The 27,657-nt window shown below is 37.5% G+C and overlaps 1 protein-coding gene across 1 annotated transcript; it reads left to right on the forward strand.

The window, feature by feature from the left end:
- The first annotated feature begins 474 nt into the window (after window positions 1–474).
- Window positions 475–27,147, forward strand: IFIH1 (interferon induced with helicase C domain 1). Its single transcript, XM_033064729.2, has 16 exons — window positions 475–2,169; window positions 3,920–4,076; window positions 5,838–6,008; window positions 9,792–9,872; window positions 13,195–13,415; window positions 14,164–14,374; window positions 17,336–17,553; window positions 19,037–19,153; window positions 19,620–19,743; window positions 19,833–20,066; window positions 22,078–22,334; window positions 23,755–23,904; window positions 24,612–24,773; window positions 25,105–25,295; window positions 26,078–26,171; window positions 26,275–27,147. The coding sequence occupies exons 1-16, from the start codon at window positions 1,720–1,722 to the stop codon at window positions 26,455–26,457; spliced, it is 3,021 nt and encodes a 1,006-aa protein (XP_032920620.1). The 5' UTR covers window positions 475–1,719; the 3' UTR covers window positions 26,458–27,147.
- Window positions 27,148–27,657: the final 510 nt, after the last annotated feature.

A 27,657-nucleotide genomic window follows, 5' to 3' on the forward strand; every position in this document is an offset into this window, starting at 1 on the left:
TTCTTCTAGAAAAGAAGCCTCCAGTTGAAGGAAGCTCCTTGGCTCTGAGAGCAGGCTACTGCAGCATATCTCAATATGACAAACAGCTGAGGGTACAATTTGAACTACAGAAAATTTTAGGCTGAGAAAGGGCCTCTGCAGATAGTTAGCTTTCTTTTAGAAGCAAGACATTAAATCAACAACACTATCAAGCCAAGTGTTGAATATTTCTATTGAGGAAATTTCTGCAGCTTCTTTGAGCAATATATTCCAATGTCTAATTGTTTCTAGAGGGGATATTTTCTTCTTACACCTGGACATGATTTCCTCTAAAGAAACACATTCCAATTCCCCTTTGTTCTGTGTACCCCAATGAAGAATCATCCAACTTTTAGGAGATGAAAAACTGTTGGTGTCCCAAAATAGGTTCTCACCCAGTTTGCAAGAGGCTGATCTACACACAGAGACAAGATATTTGATTTATTTACAGTGCTGCTTTGCACAGAAAGAGGTACTTGGTGGAAAATTCACAAAGCCAGCACCATGACTATCAACATTTTTTTACATGTTAGCTGACAAAGGTGTTAACACTTATTGGCTACAAGTTACATAGTTTTTCATATTAATTATTCTATCAACAATTCTATTGGTTAAATGATCCCCTCATTTCTTATGCTGATCAGTCCACGTGTCCAACCTTTTTCTTCTTCTGAGCCAGTGATTTCCTGGATCGATGGCTTGTGAATCAGTGGTCACAATCTCCCCTTGCCAGAATTATCTTCTACCCAAGTCAGAGCTGATCTCAGCACAACTGCTGAGCTGTCCTCATTCGTTTCTTCCTTACCATGGGAGCCCGGCTAAATGTCCTTGAGGTCCGTGAATTCTGTGTTCTTTGTATCTGTTGTCAGTGATACATTCTTGTTCCCAGGCTTTGTTAACCTCCCCCTGGGTCTGAGATCATTGAAACATGCCAGGCCCTGGACCTTAATAAGGCAATTCTATCAGCAAGTATCTTTCTAATATCCGGATATCACTGTGGTTGGATCTCCCCGACCCTTCTTTTCCCCAGGCTTTATAAATGTAGTTCTTTCAAGCACATGCCAGGCTCTCCAATCCTGTTGACCTCTGGACTCTCCAATTTTTCAGTCTCTTGAGCCGTCCTTGACCGAAACCGAGCACAGTAACCCAAACACTCTCTGTTTATCATTTTGCCTTACCTCAGAATCACACTGAGGTTCCCCAAAGCCCCGCAATGGAAACCAGGACTGCTTCTGCAGCTCAGTGCCATGTATGGTGTAGTGAAACCTCATTTCAGAGGCTCAGACACCAGCCGAGCACCTCACTGCTGCCAGTGCGTGCCTGGGCAGCAGCCAGCGCCCAGAGCTCACACAGCTGCGAGCAGCCCGGGAAGCTCTTGAGCTGGAAAGTGAAAGACGCGTTTCTGTTTCTGATTGGGATTTACAGCTCACGGTTACCGTCAAAGGTTTCGTTAGTGCCGAAGGTTTCGTTTCCAGCTCTGCGGAGTGGCACTGAGTGGTGCCCGCGGCCGCCCTCCCCGGCCGAGCCCTGTCCCGCCGGGCCGGGCCCTCCCGCACCGCCCTCCCAAGCGAAACCGAAAGCGCCGCCGGTGCCGGGCCGAGCGGGCCGGGGCTGCGGAGGGTTCGCGGAGGGTTCGCGGAGGGTTCGCGGCCGCTGCTCGCCAGCCCCGGGCGCAGACCCGCGGGAGCCCCGGGTGCCGCCATGGCAGACAGCACCCGGGACGAGCTGTTCCTCTACATGATCTCCTGCTTCAGGCCGCGGCTGAAGCAGTTCATCCAGGTGCAGCCCGTGCTGGACCGGCTGCCGTCGCTGAGCGCGGAGGACAGGGACAGGGTGCGAGCGGCCGCGGTGCAGCGGGGCGAGGCGGAGGGCGCCGAGGAGCTGCTGCGGGCCGTGGAGCGGGGGCCCCGCGGCTGCGGCTGGGTCCGCGAGTTCCTGCTGGCGCTGGAGCAGGGCGGCTGCGGCCTGGCCGCCTGCTACGCCAGCCCCAGCCTGAGCCAGCTGCCCTCGCCGGAGGAGGAGGCCGAGCACGACCTGTGCGTGCAGCTGCTGCAGCTGCTGCACGGCACGCTGGTGGACAGGATGCGCGCCGTGCAGGTGGCCCAGAAGTGCCTGGAGATGGGAATCTTCCAGGACGAGGACATGGAACGGGTGAGTCCGGGCCGGGCACTGCCGCACACATTGGCCACCCCACTGGCTGTGGGGCAGGTAGGAAGCCACAAATACAAATGGCACAGTAAGTGCAAAAATGAAAAGGGAGTTCCCAGGCTTGGGGGGAAAGCGATGATGGGTCCAGGCAAGCCAATGAACTGTTGACACTGGGTCAGCAGGTACGATGCCAGTTAAGAGCCTGGCAAAGAAAAAATGCCAGGAACAGAGGGTTGGACAAGACAGTGTCTAAATATGTCTAACATGAAGAAATATGTCAGACTTTACTTATTATTTTGCCACAGACCTTAGGCTCAAGAAGATCATCCTCTTCTGACCCTTGAACCATACCAGGAAGTAGTGATGGTCTGTAAAGTCCTAAAGGATACTTGAGTTAAAATAAAGCAAGATTTGCCTTTCCTTTTCTGCTATAGGTTCACTAAGGACTATCACACTAGACAGTGAGGTGAGCAGAAGTTCCAGTTGGACAGGAACAAAGAAATGCAAACCTTTGATGAAAACATTGTTCAGTGTTTTTTCCACTTGGTTAAGAATGACTTGCCTGGAACGTGCAACCTACTTGAAAGTAAAACAAAATTGATATCCTGAAACAGTGTTAGAACAAATTAAAATAATAATTGCCATAGCAATAAGGGAAAAACTGGTAAACTAAGGGTGGAACTAAATCACATTTGCACTCTGAACCTTTGCACCCACTTTTGAGATGGTTTTATGCTCCATCTGAGTTAAATGACTGTAAGATATATAATTTTGTCTTGTGACCATCAGGTGGCAGCAGTGATCAGATGCACCCTAAATATCAGGGAGCCAAGCATGGTAACACAACAGGCAGATGTCGAGTCCTTGTAGGAAGCTACTGTCTCCATTCCCTGGTCCTCATGTTCCCCTGGGTCACATTTTTGCTGCTGGTATTTCCATCAAACCATTTAATATCCTTCACAATCCTGCCAGTTTAAATTCCAGTAGAGTTTAGGCTTTCCTGATGCCTCCCACTTTCCACACACTTCCTTTTAGTCATCAATCTCAGTCAGGTGTTCCCACTGCTGTGCTTGCCGATTTCCTTGCATATCAGAATGGGTGATTCTTGAGCCTTGAGAAAATGGCCCTTGAGACTGAACACCTGTCTCAGGTTACTTTGCTCTTGGGGTTGTGGTTTTGTTCCTCATGTGATCACGTGTCAAGTTCTGCTTGTGACAGCCTTCTGACACTGTTCCATAGCTTCTTTGAGGGCAATGGGCCACTTTCTAGAGGCTTAGATATTGTATTTTTAAGTGGGAGTTGAGATGATGAAGCCAGAGTTTAAGAAGGGAAGTGTTCCATTTTATGTAGGAGGTCATGTTACAGGCTAAGTCTGAGCTTTGGTAAACTGTATGATACCATTTCTCCTTAATCAAAGCTACCTATTCCCTATACCAGTCTGAACACCAATTATTATTCCACAATACTAATGATTATTATATAGTGGTTACTGTTGTAGCCATTGTCCAGTACTACCGGTCTCTCCAATTAAATTCCAGAGCTCATAGGTTTTATATATCCTACCCAAAACTATATGGTATGAACATTAGGTTGGATAAAATTGCAATAATTCACTTCTGGCAAGTGGCAGGTCCACTTTATATCTTTATTTTTCAGTATGTTTTAATGCTTTTGCACCTATACTATTCTTACAAACTTCCTCAGAGCATTTTCGAAGTGTGAGGGTTGTTTCTGTTTTATTTAATTTTACCAGATCCAGACTGTAACTGACAATCGTGGGAACAGAGATGGTGCAAGGGAACTACTGAGCAGAATAGTCCAGAAGAAACATTGGTTCTCTTCTTTTTTGGTTGCTCTCCGTGAAACCCAACATGAAGACCTTGCATGTGATTTAAGTGGAAATACAGGAGGTAATAATCTTATTTCACTGGTACATGTGTGGATTTTTAATCTCTTCCTTTTTTTTTTTTTTTTGTACTGTTACTTAAGAAGTAATGCAGGATTCCCACCATATTGCTTAATTGTGACATCATGATAATGCTTTTGATTGTCCAGGGATTTCAAAATCAAGTTATGTAACAGCTTAATTGATAACTTTTTAAATACTAAAAATCCTTATTAAGCAATATGAGAATTACAACAGTATGGATTTGGTTACAATTAAACTGAATCTTACTTTTAAAACCCATTGGTTTTCAGTTAATATTCATTCATAAAAAATGCTCTGAAGATTAATTTGATCAAGCAAAACACACTTTACCTTTCTTCTTCAATACAAGTGTTTCCTTTACAGAACTGCTTACAAATATTTTCAACATTTTAAAGTACTTTGCATATTTTAAGACATTCATGAGTCTCAAAATATTATAAAATTTACTAAAAATAATACAATAAACTAGGAAAGTGGCTACTCCTTTTCATTCCTGTATAATGCTTGTAATACTGTAAAGTTATCCCAGTGCTCCCCTCTGTTCTAAAATATAAAAAAGAAAGCAGCCCCAAATAATTTATCCCTTATTTTTACTCCCCATATGTTTTATAAAATTCTAGAGACTAAATTATTTAACAGATTTTCCACTTAGCAGCTTCAGCCTGCTTACTTGAGGAGCTCATCAGAACTGTCTCTGTGCTTTTAGTTGTGCATATGGGTCAGAGCATTAAGACTGAGGTAAGAGGGAGATGAAGGTGTCTCTTCCAGCTTTGGGCAGGAATCAGATGGTTCTGCCAGACACAGACAGGCAGCTGTGATGTTTGAGAATGCAGTTCAAAGATGGTTGAGTGTTGCAGTCTGCAGAACGAGACCAACCAAGTCAGAGCCTCCAAAGATCATTTTGAGTCAAACTCGGATGCTGGAAATAGTTCAGCAGCTATTGTGATCCTTATTTTCCTTCTGTATTGCAGCTGTGTGAGGCTTAAATTCCTGTCTTCACTACTTTGCCATTAGTAAGGTAAACAAAGTAACAATTATGCAAATTATTCTTTTCATATTTTTATCTTCAATTCTTTTCACATTTTGCATTTCTGACTTTTCAGTGTAGTGCAGACCATATAGGGTAAAACTGAAATTTAATTTAGTTGTTGATGGATTACTGAATTAGTGCATTTATTCCATGACTTCTTTTTAATCTTGGGCAATAGAGGCCACAAAACAAACTGTACAGACTAATGCATAAAGCATGAATGGTGTTGCTCTTACCAGAGGATAAGTAATTTTCCATGTACACAGTCCTGTATGTGTGTAGATCCGTAGTGGGTGGCTGCAGGAGCATGCCCTGACATAAGGTCACAGAGAGGAAACAGCTTCATCGGGTACTGTGGATGAAGAACACTGATGTTACATTTTATCATTGCAGTTTGACCCCCTGGGATTTGTTACAGTAAAATATGTTATTAGCAAACACCTACGCACAGGAATTGAGAACTTCATAAAAATAAATCTATTAACCTCTTTAAGTTTAGTTTCTAATTGTAAATGAGTAAATTCTTATTCAATATTTATATTAAGGTCAAAATTCCAAACTATAACATCTGAGTCAAGACCAAGACCATATGTTATACTGTTATGTGCATGATGAATACAGGTTAGTTCTGTGTTTTCTGTACTCCACACTAAAAGAAATTAAATGTTTTACAAAACTGCCTTAGAATTTCTCTATGTTTTCTGGGAACAGAGAATAAACAAAATGGGATGGAGCAGACTACAAATGGAGAAACAGAAGTTAGAAGCCAACCAGAATACGCCATACAGGAGAATTTGAAACAGGAAGAAAATGTGGACGATAGTTTCAGCAGTGAGAACAGTGTGTTGGAAACATCCATAGAAAAGAATTCTGTGCTGTCAGGTTTGTCCACTAACTGGTATTTTGATCTGGTATCTGTGAGTAGTTTTCAAATATATTTAATATTTTTGACTAAAATATTAATATTATAGATTAATATTCTATTTCACACCCATCCATAATAGTCTTATACTATTCGATGACAAAATTGGGTTAACGTTGACAGCTGCATACAGCATTGATAAAGTTTAAGATAAGAGGAATGTTTTTGTACCACTAAAACTGCAGCTGTATTAAGTACTTCTTTAGAAGGCTGGAAACTCTATATTGAAACCATTTTTTTTTAGTGCTGTCCAACAAGTAATTTTTCTGTTTATTGTGAGGTATTTTACTTATAGAATATCAAACAACCTTTCCCATGTCACGTACATACTCAGAAGTAAATTTTTAGTAAAAATGCTTAGAAATGGTTGTGGCCTTTTGTTCATATAGATCCACTTTGAAAAACATGCCTTGGGAGTTGATTATGAGCAACAGAAATTACCAGAAACAATGCCCAAACACAGCTGCAAACCAGTGATTCAAACACACACTGCATGATTCAGAAACCGTGCGTGTTCCAAGTTCAGATGAAGCTCAAACAATAGTAACAACTAAGGTAAATCCTGCCTGAAATTATACTAGTGGATTTACTCAGTCAAAGGAGTAAGACAGCTAAGGCTGCTCTCTTTTTATCAAACATGAATAATTTTTTTTAAAGAAATGGTTCAATGTGCAACAGTAGTAGCCTATTTCTCGTTTAGCATGATATTAACAGGATACCACAATGCTTTATAGCAACTAGTGAATTATTAACTACTACAAAATTATCAGCTTAGTTTTCCTGGGTTAGAACATAACTTGGCAGTATAAAAAAGAGGTGCCAAATATTTAATGATAATTAAAAATAGATCAGACTGGATTATTCTTTCTGGACAAAGCTGAGGCTCTTACTGGGCCTACTAAGGGTCTGTTTTCATTGCTGATCTTCTACTTGTCAGGTTGAGGATTATAGAAAATTAGATATATCAGTTATTAACTATGTGTCACAAGCTAACTGTAACTAAAAAACCATGTTCTTAGGACAGAACGGAAATTAATGGAGTGGATATTAGCAGTTTGGGCAGTTGATCAGATCTGTGTTGTGAAATGGCTAAGAGTGCATGGCTTCCATCAGTTTGCTTCAGATTGACTTCAGTCTCGTGTGGACTGTGTGCCTGCAAGTAGTTAGAACAAATCTCATTTGGTTTCAGCTGACAGTTTATTTCTTCTGATCTAAACCATCTCTGTGATGTGAACCCAAGCAGTGTAAGTGGGGACAATTGAGAGATTCGCTGTAAATGCAGTTCTGAGATGAGCCAAAGCAGCAGTGTAGATGCAGGGCAACAAGGGCTTCCAGGAGGCAGTGCTGCTTGGAGATTTCTTCTGAGGAGCTGCCTCACATTCAGCCATCCTCAAGTGCAGTAACCTTTGATATCTATGCACTTTTACACTCAGACTTAACAGCACTCAGGTCTTTTTTCATTTCCTATTTCCATCCTTTCTCTTGATGTCATAAGACTGTAATTTTAGACCAGGCAAATTAAAATACAAATGGAACCCAGATTCTACTTCCAAGTGAGTTGGGAACCCACCTAGGTTGCAATTTGATGTTGTCATGTGGTGTCAGTTTTGCAGTACACTCTCACCATTTCTTTATGTCTTGAGCATATTTCAAGAAGAAAGTAGCTTTTAAAGACACTTAAAATTACTGCCATTTGCATTGTATCTGAGGGCTCCTCTGACCCTTTTATTTAGGTAGATGAAGCAGAGACAGTCAGAAGGTATGAGAGCAGTAAGGTCATAAAAACTAGTAGAAATAGATACTTAACCTAAGATATAACTAGAGAAAAATTGAGCATGTGAAAACACAGGTAAGAAACTTCACACACACACACAGTTACACAAAAGCAAGTAAATTCACAAGGTCAACACTTGGATTAAGATGCTGCAGTTACCTATATAAGCAACAATTTAAATAACAGCAGCTCTCATTTTCAAGACTTGCTTTTTATTGCATTCCATTGTCTCTCTACTTAACTTAGTGTAAAGTGACTGAAAATTTTTCTGTGAAATATTCAGCATTACAGTGTGCAAGCAGGACTCTAAGGGAAGATTTGCAAAAGTGGTAAAAAAAGCTGTTATAATTATAACTAGTTTATCTTCATTGTTTTGGAAATGCTGACTGATTTTTGGGTTTTTTCAAAGTAAGTTGCCACAGTTGAAAATGGAGAACTTTATTCTATTCGCCTTTTGTTTGGAAGATGAGTATTTTGCATTTCAACACTGATGTTTTCTGTTGAGACATGGTTGTATAATGCATGCTGCAGATTATAATTCAAATAATTGTGTACAAAACACTTTATGGATTCATATTCTCACAACTTTCAGAAGGTCCTTTTAGATGGGAGACCATATGGAATCGATACACTGAAATTTAATTTTATCCTCCCTTTCCTATTTTGTTTGGATTCCTAGAAAGTGAAAACAAGACATAGCAGTGTCATCTTCATATCTGGGAGTTCCCACAAATGCTGATTAGTTTGTCACAGGTCTTTGAACATACCTTGTAACTGGTGAGGTTTTCTTCTTTTTTGTGCCTTTCTGTTGATTGCATTCATTTGTTAGAAAAACTACTAATACCTAACTCCTAGTGGTAGCCAAGATAGCTTCATAACTTTACTGAATGCAGACTAGGTTCAATTTCCACCTCAGTCACCAAGACTTCATAGTGTATATTCCAGGCATTCCTTTCTAGGACGCTATAACTTCAATTCAGTGCTAAATGCTAGATTCACAGAATCTCTTTTGCTTTATGAATAATTTTGAGGGAGACAGTAAGGTGTATGGACTATAATAGGATACTCACTGGGAAGAACTTGATGAAAACACAAGTTCACTAGCTAATTAAGCAAAACTTCAGTCAACACGGTAATTCTGATTGCATCTGCACGCTGTGGGCTCAGTTGCAGAGCGCTGTCGGTGAGCTGACAGCTCAGGGTGGTGCTGTTCGCGGCAGATTTTCCCGAAGAGCTGGGTATCTGCTCAGATACTAAAAGGAGTGAGTTTTGAAAATTGCAGCTTTATGGATGGTGCTGGGGGCCCAAGATGGTGCCTGTAAGGCGTGGATGGCTCAGCAGAGGGCGAGCGGAGCACGGGAATCTCGGATGGCACGGAGCCGCCGAGCGCCCGCGGGGTCGGGGTCGGGCTGGCCGCTCCTGCTCGCACCATCAGTGACTCATCTCTGCTTGCATTCACTCGGCAACTGCGGCTTGCGCTTTTCATGTTGCACGAAGACACTTAAAAAAAAATTAAAAACCACAGTTCTGGTTTTGTTTTTGTTCTGCTACAGATGTAGCTCCCAAGTCTTGCAGGGAGTAAGAGAATGTTCAGTTTGCCAGCACTTTTTTTTTGTGTTTTCACCTTTCTGGAAAGATACAGTAAAATAGGACTAAAGGGGATTGATTATGCAGGTGATCATTTCTGGAACCCCTGCTTTTAAGCAATAAATCATGACCCATAGTGCCTTACCTCTGCCGTGCTTTGGATATTAATCTTCCACTCCATATTTTTTCCATAAGAAAATGAATTATATTGTTCATTTTTTTATTGTTACCAAAAATAGAGAAAATTAGATCTCAACCATCCCCACCTGACATTCATCTAATGTACTTTAGCAGCTTAGGGGGAGAGTAAATGTTATGCATTTGCCGTTCATATTTGTACAGCAAATATATTATGCTGTATTTCTTTGTGTTTTTCATTTAGAGTCAGATGTCTCCATAGGAGATGGAAGTGTCAGTAACTTGAATGACAACCTGGGACAGAGCTACACAACCAGTGATTCAGGTACGTTTCCCTTCTGTTGTTATTTAGTAATTGCAAAGGAAGCCCTGGGGGAAGTACCCTGTGAGTGGGCTAAAGCAAAACCCAGTGGAGGGCTTTCTTTCACTGTAAACTCTAGTTCACTGTATTTGGATGCCAGACTTACTCTTACCTTATTGTAAAACAGAAAACAGATACCATTTTTAATGGTCTGGACCTAAGTCCTAGCCCCAAAACAGTCGATTTACTGAGATCATCTGAACAGGTCTTTAGACATCGTCATCGTACAAACTGCTCAGTGAGGCAGAATGATAAAATCACATAGGCTGAAGCAAGCAGAAGTCATCCAGTGCAGTCACCTGGACAGATATCCGTAGTGCTGCCACACAGACGTGTTTCTTTTGCTCTCAGAGAAGAGCTAAATTGTACCTGAACCCTGCATAGGGTGAGAGGGAATAGGAATGTTTTAGAGGGAGCAAAAGGTGAGCAGAACCATCTCCTGGGTACCTGCAGAGCAATAATGAAGAATAATGACCCTAGTACTTTAGAAACCTTGTTTGTAAAAGCAACCTAAGCAATAGGGGTTACTATCTGAAGACCTTTATGAATCTCACATTTAAACACATGTGCATGTTCTAAATACAGTTTTAAACTAGACATTGGACTGTGTTTAAATAATACTTATCAGACAGTATTATCTTGCTACGTATGAAGTCTGAGCCAAACTAAACACTGTTGTTGTAAAAGACATCCCAGTATTTTTTTGTCTTTTTTTTTTTTTCAAACCTCAGGCAAAACAAATTGGGAGCTGTCCAACATGGTGATCAGCCTGTTTACCTATACAGAACTCAAGAACTACTTTTTGGAATCTAGCCCTTATAAAATTTGTGCTATATTGAGACTATGTCTTGTACAAGGGCTAGAAAAAATCTGAGCACCTTTCAAACAAGCTGGGCCTAATAAACCTAGTATTATGGCAGTAAGGTCACTGTACATATTCCATATCCTATGCCTTCAAAGTTTATTATAAATACTTTTAAAACAGTTTCAAGCTTTTAAAATCCACATATTTTGTAAGTACACAGAAAATTCAGGATAGCTCAGATCTAAATTGCTACACTACAGCTTTTAGTCTGTGTATTGTTAACTCCAAAGAACTTACTTTGCACTTCTGTATCAACTGAGGACACTCATCAGTCACACTGTATTTTTTGACTCGCTCTGTCACATGAAATGTCTGGGCATGGGAATTTCTCTGCTCTGTGGATAGGCAGGCACACTGTATGGGTTGGTCAGGCTGAGCCAGGTTCCTGGCATTTGGCAGCACCTATGTATGTATGGCCTCATCCTTTAAGATTCCTGAAGTATGTCTCAGTGAGCAAATTGGGCATTTGCTGTGTCCTATAATCCAGAGGGTAAAAAAAACCAAAAACACTGCAGTTTTTTGAAGAATGGAGAACAGATTTTTTTACTGTGTTTGCATATGGCTTTTGAAAACAATTAGTTTAAAAGTTTCTTTAAAAATCCACGCTTTTTAAGCGTAAACTCAGTGAGAGTAATAATGAGAAAAAAATGCTAAGAAGATGCAGATGCACTATAAATGGATTTTATAATTTGAAATTTTGCAGTAAGGCTGTTGACACTGACATGACACTGATTTTAATGCAAAGAATCATGTGGATTCAGCTGCATTTTTATGTGCAAGGTTCATTCCACATTTTATAAAATTGTGTAGTTAGGACAATAGAATAATTATCGTGTTTCTTTTAGCCCAGACCAGCAATTCAAATGGGTCTTGTATGAAGGCAAACAACTTCCCTAATGTTATACTGAGTATGATGAAAAATCTTTATTTATTTAATTCTTTAATCTGTGAAAAGATTTCAGTATTAGCCTTTATCTAAACAAGGGCTGAAGAAGCTAGGAGAGAGCTAAGTTAAATATTTTTCAGGCCTGGACTGTTAATTGAGGATGTTAAGGAACTGAAATTTAACCAAACAGATGGGTGATAAAGTGCTAGTTTCAATATGATTGAACTATTGAATTTAGCCAACCAGAAAGCAAACACCACTCTTCCTCAAAAGAGAGTAGTAGGAGTCAGATAAGTAACAGCAAGTACTCTGGTGCAAATGTCCCTGTGTCCAGGTAGCACTGAACTCACACTAAAAGGCAAAACAAGCAAAAAACACTTTAGAATGGCATTCAGATGTTTCCATCAGCAGTGTTTTATCAAGCTTCATTACTTTTTGTTAGTTTAATTTTATTTAATGGAATCAGGAATACTAGAAAAATATACTTATTTTGTGTGTAATGTATCAGTGATGATAAAAACCTCATGATTCTGCATTGATTGATATAACCAGGAAAGAAAAGTAGGGTTTCTCTTCCCTCATTTTTAGTCTAGTAGAATGAATTTGTGCATTTTCTTCACTGAGAGCAGTTAATAACTGAAGAGTGATCTAAACTTATTTGTAGGAAAAAAAACCCCATGAAAACTCAATTGAAATAAATCCTTCTGATATTAAGATATTTATAAATAAGTTCGGACTCCCTAAATATATGTAAACTCAAGACACTTGATATGCTTTTCTTACTGCTCAAAATAATTCAACAGTATTTTTTTTTCACTTTTACATTTAGAACATTGTTTCTTCTGTGAGCCATAGATCTAAACACTGCCATTGCATTTCCAATAAGAGTCTTAGGTGGCAAATGTATATGACTTTTTAATGAACATCCAATTGCATTAAGTGTGAGTCAGGCTAAGAAGCAACGTAATCTACCGTGAGTAGGTGTGATACATTCTGCAGTTAGGTCCATCTTGTATGGGCAATTGAATTTCCTTATGAATTTGGTCTTTATAACTCCCTTGACCATTTTTAAATGTTCCATATCTTTTTTTCTTTCTATGGCTCCATTTTTCATTTTCTGGGAAGTATTTAAAAAGGTAGTTCCCTTGTAACCAAATAAATTCCGGTATTGATGAAGCAGAACGTCACAGAAGCTTGGCTAGGTTGTAAATACTGCAACTCCAAACACTACCTTTGTTGGTCCAGTGCTACCAAACTGTATCATTTGAATTTATACCTAGCAGTCATTTCAGCATAGATGGGTGAAGCTTTACTGTGGTTTATTCCACCTGCCCTGAGTGAAATGGAATGGAAGCAGTTCTGATCCAGAGTTGCACAGGTCCTCAGAGCAACATTGTCTGTGCTAGTGTGCTGTTTCTATTTATTCTGAAGATGCTTCTGATAGTAAATAATTTTTTTTTCCCTTTGACACTTTTTCACTCCTCTGATACATGTTCTGTGCCTCCTGTTTGAAACATATTTTGCTGTAACCCTAGATGAAGATGGAGAGGAGAGGAGAGCCTCACCTGAGCCAGATCTCACCCTGAGAGATTACCAAATGGAAGTTGCAAAACCAGCACTGAATGGGGAGAATATTATAATATGCCTCCCTACGGGCAGTGGTAAAACCAGAGTGGCTGTTTACATTACCAAAGATCACTTGGATAAGAAGAAAAGAGCATCAGAGCCTGGAAAAGTCATAGTACTTGTTAATAAGGTAAGTATTCTTTAAAGAATATTATTTTTCAAACATCAAGCATTGTTAATACAGACACTGTAAAATGAATATAAACACAATTCTCAGCCTCTCCATGTGCAGTGTTTAAAGACATACAGATCTAGACTGATTATCTCTCTTGCACCATCAGCCTGGTGCAAGCACAAATTATATTAGTGTACCCCAGTGTCAGTGCAAATTTAGATGTGGTGTAATAACCACATTATTGGAAAAAGCACAATTTCATTTTGTAATGAATTTTTAAAAATAAAAACTATTTTTCACATTCTGTGTTTCAGTTTGTTAATGAAGGCCACCTAATGAGTCTCCCAGTAGTTAAAGAATGTTTTGTCAGATTTTCTGATGATTGCTGTAATTTTTGGAGTTAAATCTGGCACATGTAAATTAATCGTCTATTGTAATAATAAAATACAGAAATTTTATTAAGCATTTTATTGAAATTGTAAACAATATACATATCCTCTTATAAGAATAAATGTGAAAGCATGTTATAAGCTTAGTTAAATAGCCAGAGCATGCAGGTTTTTTCTTTCTTTCAAAGGCTCAGTTAAGCCAAAGTCCTTGGGACAAAAAGGTTTCACAGGAGAAGTTCCAGGGAAGAAATTGATTTGGGGATTTTTGCTGCTTAATTTTCTTTTGTTCACATAAAACATTTGTGGCAAATACAAGCATGTATTTTTAATCCTGTGTTTAATATATTTTAAATTCTCTGAAAACTTTTGTTTAGGTTCCATTGGTAGAACAGCATTTACAAAGAGAGTTTACTCCATTCCTGAAGCGTTGGTATAAGGTTACTGGTTTAAGTGGTGATTCTCAACTGAAAATCTCATTTCCTGAAGTTGTCAGAAGAAATGATGTCATCATCAGTACAGCACAGATCCTTGAGAATTCACTGTTAAATGCATCCAAGGAAGAGGAAGACAGTGTCCACTTATCAGGCAAGTTTTTTATTCTGAAATCTTTACAGAGGATGTAAAAGTATGTCTCTATTCTGGAAAATTGCAGAGTAAAAATGTGCCACATTCAGTAGGTTTTTTTTTCAGTTTACTAGTTTTATAAATGCAAGCTGTAGTCAACATCAGATCTTAATTAATGAGCATGCAGGTAAAAATTAAACTCTATAGTTCATTTGTACTACATATTTGTTACACTTCCTATTTTATCTAAATAAATTCTTAAGCACGACTTTCCAAGCTTGGCAGATCCTTGAGTCATATCACATGGAAGCCATATACAGGATGAGAAAAAAACTATTAAAACTCAAATGCACTTGGTAGTTTGAGAAATACAATGGAACACAAGATAAAAGCCAATCTGTTGTAAAAGTTATATTCTTTAAAATCTTGTAGTTTTGCTGATATTCAGTGATATGATGGCTTACAACTGTGTCTCTGTGAGTTCTGCAGATATAATGGTTTCCTACAACAGATGAAGGAAGTTGAAGAAAGCAAAAGATAAAGAAGGCAAGAAAGTTTTCCCATTATGCTAAAGTGGCAGATATCTCTGAGACATCAGAAAGGAAATGGTATTACCTGTCAGTGAGGTACAAACAGAACAGTGCATGGTGTCAGCTCCAGGGCTGGACTGCAGTGACCTTCCTCTGTGAGATGTTAACTTCTGCAATCGTCTCCTTCTCAGATACTGCAGGATGCAAGGGAGAGCTGTGATACTGGAAACAATGGTCCTGAGATAAAAGTATTGGTCTGGGTGTCACAGACACAGCAGAGAAATCTGAGGGGTTGGTCTGTGTTTGTCAGTGCCTACTGCTTGATCCAAACAAACTCCTGCAGAGCCACTTGGGTACCTCAGAATTGTATTCCATCCTTCAGAATGCCTGGTTATTAACCCAGGCAGAGTACCAGCAATTTTCTTATACCTATTTCCTCTCCACTGCATTGAAGTTAATAAATGTTCCGACATCTGAATCATTTTGGAATGCTGTATAGAGGCCTCTGAACATTTCTACTGGAACTGCTGGCTTGTTTAGAATTGGGCTGAGTCCCAACCAGATTGTGTAATGAAGTGGGTTGAATGGGTTTCACACTTAGCAGTTTCCTTCATAAGGAGCTACATTTTTTCCACAACTCAGGCAGCCCTGCACCTCTTTTTTTTCCATGCTATTACACCTGTGCTAGTAAGTTCAACTGGACCAAAGCTAAGCAAGCATGAGCACATTTCTATGGCTGTGACTTGGTTAACTTGCAGCCTTTATAAATCATCCTAATTAGTTACAAGTTTTTTTCCAGATTTTGGTGCATACATTTTTCATCTGTTTCTATAGAGGTCTACATTACACGTAACATGGAATTCCAGCCTCAGTGAAATGAAGGGGACTCTCTTAATTGCATTTTACCAAATGTTTACTCTCTTTAACAAGAGCTGAAGTCTTGGTAAAAGACTTTGTAAAAGCTGTGTATCACTTTGTTAGTTGAAGAAACACATCCCTTCTGATAGGTCAGTTCCTACACAAGTAGTTGTAGGAATATGCATGATGGAGATGATGGTCAAAATCAAAGGGAGTAAGTTCATGTTGGCAGAATGTCTGAGAAACTGCCAGCACTGCTTCTGAAATCTTGCAATATGTAGAAATCTTTGAAATAAATAAGAATTTAGATTTGAAACTACATTACACCTGTCCAAACTGGCTTCCTGAACCACTGTGGAGGCAATCAGCTTTCCCCAGTGACATGGAGCACTGGTTTACTTTCCTAGCAGAAGTGTTTGATGTAACCTTTAAATATAACTACCCTTGTTTAGTCTATGTCTTTCTTTAGGTTTTTCAATACCAGCTGAGACTGATTTAATTGTGTTAATTTCCAGCTTCTGCTGCCAGTTGTTGAAAACTGACTTGTAGTGATGCAACAATTTGAGCACATCAGCATGTTTACACCTCAGTGTGTAAACAACACCATGGAAATTGTCCACATAAAAAAAATGCATGTAAGAGTTTAACCCTGATCATTTCAGTGATGTTCTTTACAGTCATGTCCACAAACTTTCCTCAAATTGTTGGAAACAATGTTGAATTAGAAACTATTGGCTAGCTACAGAAGGACTGGGAGCTCCATAAACCAGTTTTCCTGTTAGAGAAACAGAAAAATGTTCATGAATCTTTCAGCTCAGAACCTTGAAATTTATGTCACTGGCTGCATATGCAGATACTTTAAAGATATGTTTTCTATATTTTTTGAGAAATTTGAAACAAAAAATAATTTTAATTTTCCTTGTTGCACAGTATATTGCTTGCATGTAAATATACTGTGACCAAAAAGCACACAATGCCAGTCTGAATTTCCATCAGTTTCCTCCACTACAAAAGAGAGATGAGCAGTAGTGCTCCCACTAATCTGTTTGTTCTTTCCAGTAACACATCTATAAAGTAATATAAATCTTTTAATTGGACACTAATATGGAGGAAATCTCTGTGTTGCTACAAAATGAAAGCATATTCTGACCACAACAAGCCTTTCAATAATGTCTGAAAGGCTTCTAACATGTTATGTATCTTTTCAAAAGCAAACAATATGTAGTTTGCCATACACAGTTATGGATAAAAAAGATGGTATTGAGTTCAACTATGATATGTTCTTACCATTGGTAAGATATGAAAAATATTTCTCCAAAATTCTTTGTATCATCAGATTGTTTTTGCAAAAATAGAAAGTCTTTTTTTCCATTACATGAAATGTAAAATTACTTGTCACATAAGGACTGTAGCAAAGGTTCCAAAGTCCATTATGTATATTCAGCATCCATCCACGCCTTCCTCCAACACTTTAATTTCCTAGTACATTAGTTCTCAGACAAACTGATGGGTTCTTTTCAACACCATCCTTACCTGTTATAAGATTTAGTCACTCAAATTCTGCACTCACTTTAGGAGTCTTTTTTTTTTTCAGATTTTTCCCTCATCATTATCGATGAGTGTCATCACACTCAAAAGGAAGGTGTCTACAACAATATAATGCGACGTTACTTAAAAGAGAAGATGAAGAACAGGAAGCTGGCAAAAGAAAACAAACCACTGATCCCACAGCCTCAGATTCTGGGACTTACAGCCTCACCTGGTGTAGGAGGTGCAACGTCCTACTCAAAAGCTGAAGAACATATTCTGAAAGTAAATAGCCCTAACACTTACAAACCATCAAAGGAATATTATCTTGTTCAAGTAAAAAACTTTTAAAGTCAGTTTTAGGCTCCAAATAGACAATCTGATGTACATGGAAGTTCAGCTCATAACCATTAAATTGACCCTCTAAAAATAGTGGAAATCTATGTGCAAATAAAGGTTACTTTACAGGAAGAGTAAGGTTGCTGAAAAGGGAAATTAAATGATTGCCTCACTTGAAAAAAAATTCCCAAGATCACAGGCAAGAAATCCACAATGTAGCACAATTTTATGGTTACTAGAAGTCTTATTGTTCCATTGATGGTTTATAATTTACTGTTTATCTAAATACTAGAGACACAATGTATTTTATTTCTGTATTTCTAGAGTGACTATGCTGAGAATTTTTGTGACTCGAAGAAAATGAGAAACAATGTTGAAAACTTAAAGCAGAAATCACTTGTGAGATACAGGCAGCATACAAATGTGTTTTGTTTTTTCAGTTAGTTACTCATTGAGTTTGCATGAACACCTGACTAAAGATAGTCTGTTAAATTCTATACCTAAAGAAACTCTACCTTACTTGAAATTAAATAGTTTTGCATTAGGAGTAGAAAAGTAGAATTTAGCCCAATACTGCAGTGAAAACTACTGACTAGAAAATTGCACCGAACAGAATGCGATACTGAATAAGTGAGGCCTGCAAGAATGTTTTATGCTGTATTGAAGTAGACAGAATTGCAAAGAATTTTGACACAAGAACTTCCTGGCAATGGAAAAAGCAGAAAATTCCTTATCATCACCTCTGAATTCCTAATGATAGGATTCTCGGGTTTGTACCTGAGGATTAATCTGGATCTGTAATCTGAATATGCAAGCTGAAATATACCACTACCACAGAAGACATTGAAAAGATCACCTGGCACTCTTCCTTTACTGTTTTCTCTGCTCAGAATAATGCTATGGTTTCCCTTATTACTTAATGACATGTATATATTTTTCCTTGGAAGAAGTCAAAAGCACTAAAGTCCAGTTGAGTTGTGCATTTAGCACAGAAATTGTCTCTGCGTCTTCCTGTTCCAGGAAAGATTATCTCAAATGGTTTTCTACTCTCATAACAGCTCTTACTTTTATAAATAATCCCTAATATTTATTTTCTCTTTTTCTATTTCACCATTATTTTTATTTATTTTGTGCTCCAAAATTTACTCTTCCAAAGAACTGATTCTATATTTTCTTTCTCAAAATACTTGGTTTGCATCCTGATCAACAATTTTTTTCCTGCATGCAAGGATCACTTCTGACCTAAAAAGTAACGTTTTTCAAAGACCTGGACTTTATTGTGCTCATACTGCCTTTATCCAATTTTTGTGAGAAGAAAGTCAAGTTATATAAACTTCAATATCTAAATAAGAATCTCTATTGCGTTAATTCAGTTTTATGTGAAATAACTAATTCAATATTAAAGAAATAACATTTTGTTTTTTCCCAGATCTGTGCCAATCTTGATGCATGTAGAATTATGACTGTTGAAGAGCATGCCTCCCAGCTAAAGAATCAGGTGAAGGAACCGTCTAAGAAGACTGTGATTGCAGATGACAAAAAAAGGGTATATTTTTTTAAAAAATCAGTATTAAAGTTATATTGCCCCTTAAAAATGTCTTGTATGGTATCAAAAGCTTTTCCCTAATGCTTTTTTACTATAGACTTTTGATGATCCAGAATGCTAATTTGAATATTGTTGTTATTCTCTGTCTCAAAAACTATCAGTAAAGTCAAAGAGAAATAAATTTCTATTTATGATAGTTATATTTTGAGTTATCTGGTCAAAAAGTCTTCTAAAGCTGAAATATTTGTATTGAAGTGATGATACAATATTCCATTTTTTTTTTTTAAGTGCTATTTCACAGTATAATTTTTGTAATATTCTGAACTGTGTAATTCCATAGCACTAAACATGGTTAACAGCCTTACTTTTTAATTTAAGGTTTAAATTACTCAGTGTGGTACTAGCCAATTGTTTGGTTTTTTGCCAGAAGATGCTTACTTACTTTGCCTGATCAATTTCTTTCTAGGATCCATTTAAAGAGAAAATTACTGAGATCATGACAGAAATACAAAACTATTGCCAGCTGCATCCAAACTGTGAGTTTGGAACTCAGACATATGAACAGTGGGTGATCAGAGAAGAGAGAAGAGGTAACTGCATGGCAAATATACCCCAACTTTGGATTTCTTCAAGTCATTCTATACTAAGACCTTTTTTTTGTATTTTTGTTCCCTTCTAGCTGCAAAAGAAGAAAAACGCAGGGAACGTGTCTGTGCAGAACACTTGAAGAAGTACAACGATGCTCTCCAGATAAATGACACCATCCGAATGGTGGATGCCTACAATCACCTAAATAACTTTTATAAAGAGGAGAAAAGTAGGAAGACAGTAAGGAGTGATGATGATGAGGAGGAGGAACCAGCAGTATCAAAACAGGATGAAACAGATGAATTTCTATTAGATTTATTTCATGGTGAGTTTGAAATACATTGTGTTATTTAATATTTGAAATCCATAATTGTACACGTGGTTTTCATGGGCCCATTAGTTACTGCATCCTAGAGATTGCTGTGTTGTTTATTATCACAGTACCTTGATATCCCAGTTCATGCAGTTTTGAATGCATTAAACAAAATCATAGTGGGATCATATCATAATATGTAATAATGGCTCTTCAGCTCCCACCAAATGGCACCTTTTTTTGCTGCCAGTAAGTAAAAGCTGTTCTCTGCTTTTTTCCAGTGAAGTGTCCCTGAGGACACTCTTGACAGATACATAAAATATATAATTTAGTAGACATTCTTGGGGGCAAAAGGTTGAGCAAATGGAATACAAAAGTAATGAAATTATGAGTTCTTAACCAACCCTTTTTGCCAAAGTTTGTCTACTAAGAAAGGAGAGTGCTAACTTTGAGTTAGTTTCAGGTAAAGAACATTTAGCTAGAGAATTAAACACAAGATCAAACTGCAAAGACCAAAGTTAGCTGCTTTTTTTTCAGATCAGCCACCTTGGAACAAGGATTCATTCATAAATCTTTTTTGCTCAGTTTTTCCCTTTACTGCCTTTGCAATGATAAAGAACTAGACAAGTTTGCTCCCATCACCCATGGCTCTTGGATGGTGCAAACAAAAATAGATTATACTTCAGAGTTGACCCAGCTTTATGTATCCAATGAACTACAGATTTTTCTCACTATCATTCAGAAATTCAGGAAATGGAAAAAAGAACTCTAGGTCAGATAATGTCACCATGGTTTTAATGACTCTTAATACACATCTATTCCCCCTTACTTAGATTTTCAGTAGAGAGTTTTTGCTGAGAACCAAAAATTTAAACCAACTAAAAATGAAACTTTGTTTCATTAGTGTAATTTCTGGCTACTTTTATTTCTGCAGGTAAATGAAGTCTTAAAAACCTGTCAATGAAAAATAAATTCCATTTTTTTTAGGATTTTAACACTGAAAGTTCTAAGAGTAATAGAAGAAAATCTAGAATTTCTCAGCTTTAAGAGCAGAATTCATCTTCGGGTGATAAACCCCCTGGAGCCCTTAGTGTAGGTTTAACTAAGGTGGAAAATTGTGGGAATTCATTACATTTATGTATGTTGTTCTGTATGTTTGATTACATTCTAAAACATGAATAAGACTAGTCGTAAAGCAGGTGTCTCGGTGGAGTAGCAGTTTGTGGTGCATTGAGTATGGTTGCCTCGGATTAGGTACACTGCCATAGTCTGCACAGAGTCATGACTTTAGAGTGTACTAACACAAAGAGTCCCTGCCATGAGGTGTTCTTGTGTTGCATAATCATCTGATAATGACACAGGTTTTTAAATATGATAAATTTTTTTAAAATTTAAAATACATGAGGGATCCTCCCGTGTTATGGTCAACAGAGCCAGTTGAAGAGAGTAATTCATGTGACAGTTCACTGAGTACATTGAAATGTCTTGGAGCTGCAATATCAATAACAACGTGCCCATGCTGGTGTCTACTGCATGTTTCTAGTGAGGATTCCTACTTTAGTTCATGTCCCAAGGACAATTTATTTTTAAATTTATGTAAACATTACCAGCTCCGAGACTGTGCCTATTAATCTGTTTCTCCCTATAAGACTTTTTTCTATTAGTTTAAAATAGTTTTGTAAATATTACAAGCTATGATTTAGTTCTTCATCACAGTGCATTTGACTCTGTACCAACTTTGTGTATATAAGCAGGTTTTTTCCTTTGGCTTATTCTCACCATGAAATATAGGACAAGTGTACAATAACAGCGATTTATTTTGATTGATTAGAGTGTTTTAGTGACTATAAACTCACTTCAAAAATAATTAGTATGCCACAGCTCTTCAAACTGAATGTGAATTAACCATGCTGAGAATTATATAGAAGGTTACTCTTTGCTTTGTGGGTTTTGGGGTTTATTTTGTTTTGAACTGTTATTTTACACAGTGACATATTCTTAATTTACATCTGTTCCTTTAAAGCAAAAAAGAAACAACTGAAAGAGTTGACTGGAAAACCAGAAAATGAAAATGAGAAGCTAATAAAGTTGAGAAATACTTTAATGGAGGAGTTCACGAAGACTGAAGAACCTCGAGGAATCATTTTCACAAAGACTCGTTTAAGTGCCTCTGCTCTATACCATTGGATTAAGGACAACCCAAAATTTGAAGAAGTGGGAATTAGGGCCCATTATCTTATTGGCTCTGGACATAAGAGTGAAATGAAGCCCATGACTCAGGTACAGAACCATGCATGTCAACATTACCTCTTGTACGCGATTTTGGAAAACAGCTTGTTTTAGTACTGGGCCAGTGAACTGAAGTTCAGAGCCCAGAGTTCTGGTTTCATATCTGCCAGCAACTTATCTTCATAAAGATATGTAAATAATGATGTTGGAATAATTTTATTTCCACAAGTAAAAAGTTGTTTTTTTAGCTTTGGATTCTGTGGCAATAGGAGTAGCCAGTATCCATTGCCTAGAGTAGTGTATAGTCAAAAGGGACCCAAGTTGCAGCAAGGTATGGGAAGCAAAAGCAAACAAAATGTAAAGAGCAAAACTGCATTCATTAAATGAGTTTATACTTATCAGGACAATAGTAATTCATGTTGTATTTTAGTGGCTGAATTGAAAAGTTGATTATGCCTGTCTTTTTGTAATATCATTGGTTAAATCAAATTACACCAATTTATATGCATGCTTCACGCTGACGCATAACCACTGAAAGAAAACTTGCCAAAACTCATACCAAAAATATCACAATTGATCATTCAATTGTGTCCATCTTGTACCATTGCATTCATTTCATACACCACATCTCTCTGGTGATTTATACTTGCCATTAAAACATTCTCAAATCAAAATACTTTGTGTCACTTCTGTTCTGCTCTTTACTCCCCATATCAGCATTTAAGCACAAATGGTGTGTTTTGCTGCTGGGCAGAGACCATTTTCTTATGCTGCACTGAGTTTCAAGGAAAAAGGTTCTCTCAAAAAATGCTCTCCAAAAGTTTCTTACATTCTATCAGATTTGGAATTTAATTTCTGTGGCACATTTCACAAACAAAATCGCTTTTGCATGTTGAAACTGAATATAGCAAATAGCAAGTTTCTGTTCCTCTGCTCAAGCTGGTGACAAACACCCAGGTGATTCAGAAGTCTGTGATTTAGATATTTTCTTTTTTAAGTGTATCATTGTTGTTCTTTTTGGTGCTACACAGATCACCAGAGTTAGGGTCTATATTTATTATGGGGAATTTTAAGTGTTGTAGAACTAGAGCTGGAAGGTGGTATTTTAATTGGAAATTACCAAAGTGATAAAAATCCCATCTTATGAATAAGTACTTAAAGAATTTGAAAACAGTAGAATAACTATATTATCAAATCTCCTAGTACCTGTGACATAGGCTATGAAGTTCCAAGCTCAGTTACCATAAAAGGATTGGCTTCTGCCCCCTCTCTCAAAATATGGTGTGCCGAACACCTGTTATATTCAGTAGGAACTCCTTCTTTTGCAAGATGCTTAAATGCAGTTGTTAAAGCCACTTAATGTTTGGCACTCAGCCCAGAAATGGGACTGTAATTCCTGAAACTTGTTAATTAGAAGAAACTGGTAACAGAAACTAATACCAAAAGTTAATTTAATGATTCTAATTTACAGAACGAGCAAAGGGAAGTTATTGATAAATTTCGACATGGAAATATAAATTTACTAATTGCTACTACTGTAGCTGAAGAAGGCCTGGACATCAAAGAGTGTAACATTGTTATTCGCTATGGCCTCGTCACCAATGAAATTGCTATGGTGCAGGTATGAATTTTCTGCATACAAAACTTATTTTAATAGTGCTTTTCTTTTTGGAATGGGCAAATGGTGAATCATATACCTGACGTCTGGAAATAATTTTTAAATACTTGAATGCTAATAGAGAAAATGCACTTGCAACAAGGTTCATTTCCAATTGCCATCCTCAGTCCGTATGCAATATACAATTTGCCTCTCTCTGTAATGGTGTAACATCTGTTCAAAGTTCTAGACAAACATTATGCTCTTTTAATAGAAGAGATACAAGAATATGGTCATCAGATCAGTTGATAAAAGAGGCATTTGTACCATCAGTGTATGAAGACCACACCATCAATAGCTAAAGAGAGTTTATTACATATCAGAATACCAATTTGATACATGCTCTCCTTTTACTTGTGAACACAAATATTATATATTTAATACTTAAATGCATGCTTATATTTCAGCAACAAAATATAGTTTAACATTGCAAAACATGCTAATCACAAATCTCCTGAGCAGTTCTTACAGGTATTGTGGATGATACTGCAGAAACAGTATGTGCTATTCACTGATTCTTTATCTGTCTGACTTAAATGGAAAAGACTGCTCTTTGGGCATGGTGCATATGGAATAGTGCATGTCTTCCATTAGAAAACTAGAGAAAAAGTGTTGTGTGATGTAATGGGGAGTATTGTGATGTTTGTTTTTGTATTCCTTGCAAATTGTAGGCTCGCGGTAGAGCTCGATCTGATGAAAGCACCTATGCTCTTGTGGCTTCAAGTGGCTCAGGGGCTGTTGAACGTGAAGATGTTAATATTTTTCGTGAGAAAATGATGTATAAGGCCATTCAGCGAGTCCAGAAGATGCCACAGGAAGAGTATTTAAATAAGGTATTCACTGCAGCTCTGCACTTCCCCTTGAAAAAAACTGATTTATATTGTATTAAATACTTTCTATTTGAAATCTACTTAGAGGAATAAAACTTAAAATAACACTAGTTATTACATATGGCTTTGAATTCTTTTGCCAATATTTGTTTTATAATCTGTTTCCTTGTCCTTTAGAAAGGTCTGGTTTTCTGTTGTTAAGGGGAAAACACACAAGCAAAGGAAAATTGACTAGAAGCCATGTTGACAGTGAACTCAGTGAAATAACTGAGAAAGAAAACTATTACTGTCATTCCAGCAGAATGTTACAGTGCTCTTACTGATCTGTTTCTAGATTCAGAGTTTCCAGTTGCAAAGTATAGTGGAAAAACAAATGAAGGCAAAGAGAGATCAGTGCAAGACATACAAGAAAAATCCTTCACTAATAAAATTCTTATGCAAAAATTGCTCCAAGCCGATATGTTCTGGAGAAGACATACAAGTTATTGAAGACATGCATCATATCAGTGTGAAAAAAGATTTCCAGTAAGTGCTTATGAACTATTTTATCTCTTTCAAGCAGAAACAGATTTTCTTTTCATCAAGGCTGTAACAGGGCCCGTAACCCTCTAGGCCCTGTGAGAAAAAAAATAGATTATTCCAATATTGTTGGGTCCCAGGCTCTATGAAGTTTACAGTTAAGGAGCTTTAACAAAATGTTTGTTCTTATTCCTGATTTCAAAGTGAATTGAGTTTAAAACTTAAAAAAAAAAAAAAAAAAAGATAGAGCTTCTGTGGTACTATTAACTAGGTTGCTTACTATGTAGTACCACTCTACATAGGCTAATAGTAACCTTCAAATCAAATAAATCCCCAAACAAATGATGCAAGAATGTACACATACTCTGCAGGTCTGGGTAGTCAGAACCAAATAATTCTGTTAAGAGCTGATGTTGGGAATAATAAAGGGAATAAAAAGAAAACCTTTAATTTTCAGGTATTATTTCTTTGACAGTTCCATGGCAAAAAACAAGCTAGAGCTGTCTGTTTTTGGAACAAGAACCTACTGCTCCCACTATTAGATGTGTGAGGGAGGATGCAGCTCCTGAAATGAAATGAAGAGGGACATGGAGTACCTGTGTGTTTTGACATTACTTAGGAGCATGAAGCATGACTTTGCATTTTCTCAAACACCTCAATGTCACAGTCAGAGTCTATGACTTTTTAGGCTTCATATCTGATTTCAGCAATCTCAGTCACTGTTTATATATGTCTGTATGTAGCATGGAATGACCAATGGATTTTGATGGGTGCTGTCTGTTTTCCAGAAGTCTTTATCATACAAGAGAAAATAAAACACTGCAAGATAAGAATGCTGATTACCAGACAAATGGGGAAATTATATGCAAAGACTGTGGACAAGTGAGGAACATCTTCTTTTCATACTCTTCTTGTTGTCCGTATTTATTCCTGTCTAATGATCTTGTCTTGTTTTATCTGAACTGCAATTTCCTTCTACTTGCAGGCTTGGGGAAATATGATGGTTCACCGAGGTCTTGACCTGCCTTGTCTAAAGATTAGAAATTTTGTGGTTGTGTTTGCAGACAAGAAAACAACAAAGCACGTTTTTAAAAAGTGGGGAGAGCTGCCCATCAAGTTTCCTAGTTTTGATTATGCAGCTCATTGTCCTTCGAGTGATGAAGATTAAGGACTTTACGAAAATAAAAGCTCTTTGCAACTTCTCTCCATTGATCAGAAGCTCCTCTGTCCCACAGAGAATGCTGCATAATAAGCACTGTGAAAGCTCCTGGACATAAGGAATCTGTCTTGAAGACAAAAAGTGAAGCAAGAAAGGAGAAGGACAAAGTCACACAGCTGCTATTTGCAGTCAGATTTTTACTCCTGGACAGAGATGGCAAATGCACTGCAGTCATACGTATTTATGGAACAAACTCCTGTCTCTTTTCACTACAGAGTGATAACACTGCCAAAAGTGTGTTAGATGACCTCTTGTCAATCCCAGAACATTGAAAAGAGACCTCAAGATATGCCATGGTCATTATTTTCTTCATGCTGTAACTATTTTGAAGATAAAGTATCTTAAAAGAGGAGCAACATAAAGAAGAGATTGCCCATTATTTCTGAATCACTGTTGCAACATCAGTGTTTTCATGACTGAGTTCCTCCCTTCATAAATATTGCTGAAAGTTCATACACTTTGACAGACTAAAATTAAGTTTCCCTTAGAAGACATTTCAAAAACTCAAGCCCTTAACATGAAACTGATTATTTTAGTGTCCAAGATGCCAAAGTGACTCTCTGTGTGTTAGTTTCAAAGGACTGTTAGACTGGCTACATAATGAGGTGTGTATTTTTTTCAATAAATTGCTATAACTAACCTTTGCCAACTGTCAGTTCTCTTCCACTGGGAGCATTTAGACAATAACAATACCATACCTTCACCCTAGAAATTTAAAGGATGGTGGTATTCTGACTGTAAAAATAGCATAATATTTCTCTGTATTTATCTCATGGACAGTTTTCTTGACCCACTCCTCTTCCTTTGCAAGTAAGATATTGGAGAGTGGAAGGAAGGTTTGTTTGTTGTTACAACAGTAATTGAATTAATTATTAGAATGGCCTCTTGGGAACTCATCCAGATATCACTCATCATCTGGATCATCTCTGGATTTCTTTATTAATGAGTTGTTCCAGGTACATAAATGCAATATAATACACTGTACATAGTATTTTCAAGTATCTGAATTTGCTTATTCAGTACTTTTAAAGAAGTGTAAAATTCTGGTAAAAAAAACTTCATCATTTCATGTATTGCTACTGGATCTTCAATCAAATAAATTTCCATGCTGAGTAGATTTTCTGAAATCTGAGCTTTTGATACATCCTT

The sequence above is a fragment of the Catharus ustulatus genome, chromosome 7 (genome assembly GCF_009819885.2).
Source record: "Catharus ustulatus isolate bCatUst1 chromosome 7, bCatUst1.pri.v2, whole genome shotgun sequence".
NCBI lineage: Eukaryota > Metazoa > Chordata > Aves > Passeriformes > Turdidae > Catharus > Catharus ustulatus.

Coding starts and splice junctions, on each gene's coding strand:
- IFIH1 (XM_033064729.2), top strand. CDS start 1,720: ATGGCAGACAGCACCCGGGACGAGCTGTTCCTCTACATGATCTCCTGC. Junction 13,416..14,163: donor TCATAGTACTTGTTAATAAG/GTAAGTATTCTT, acceptor ACTTTTGTTTAG/GTTCCATTGGTAGAACAGCA. Junction 25,296..26,077: donor AGTGTGAAAAAAGATTTCCA/GTAAGTGCTTAT, acceptor TCTGTTTTCCAG/AAGTCTTTATCATACAAGAG.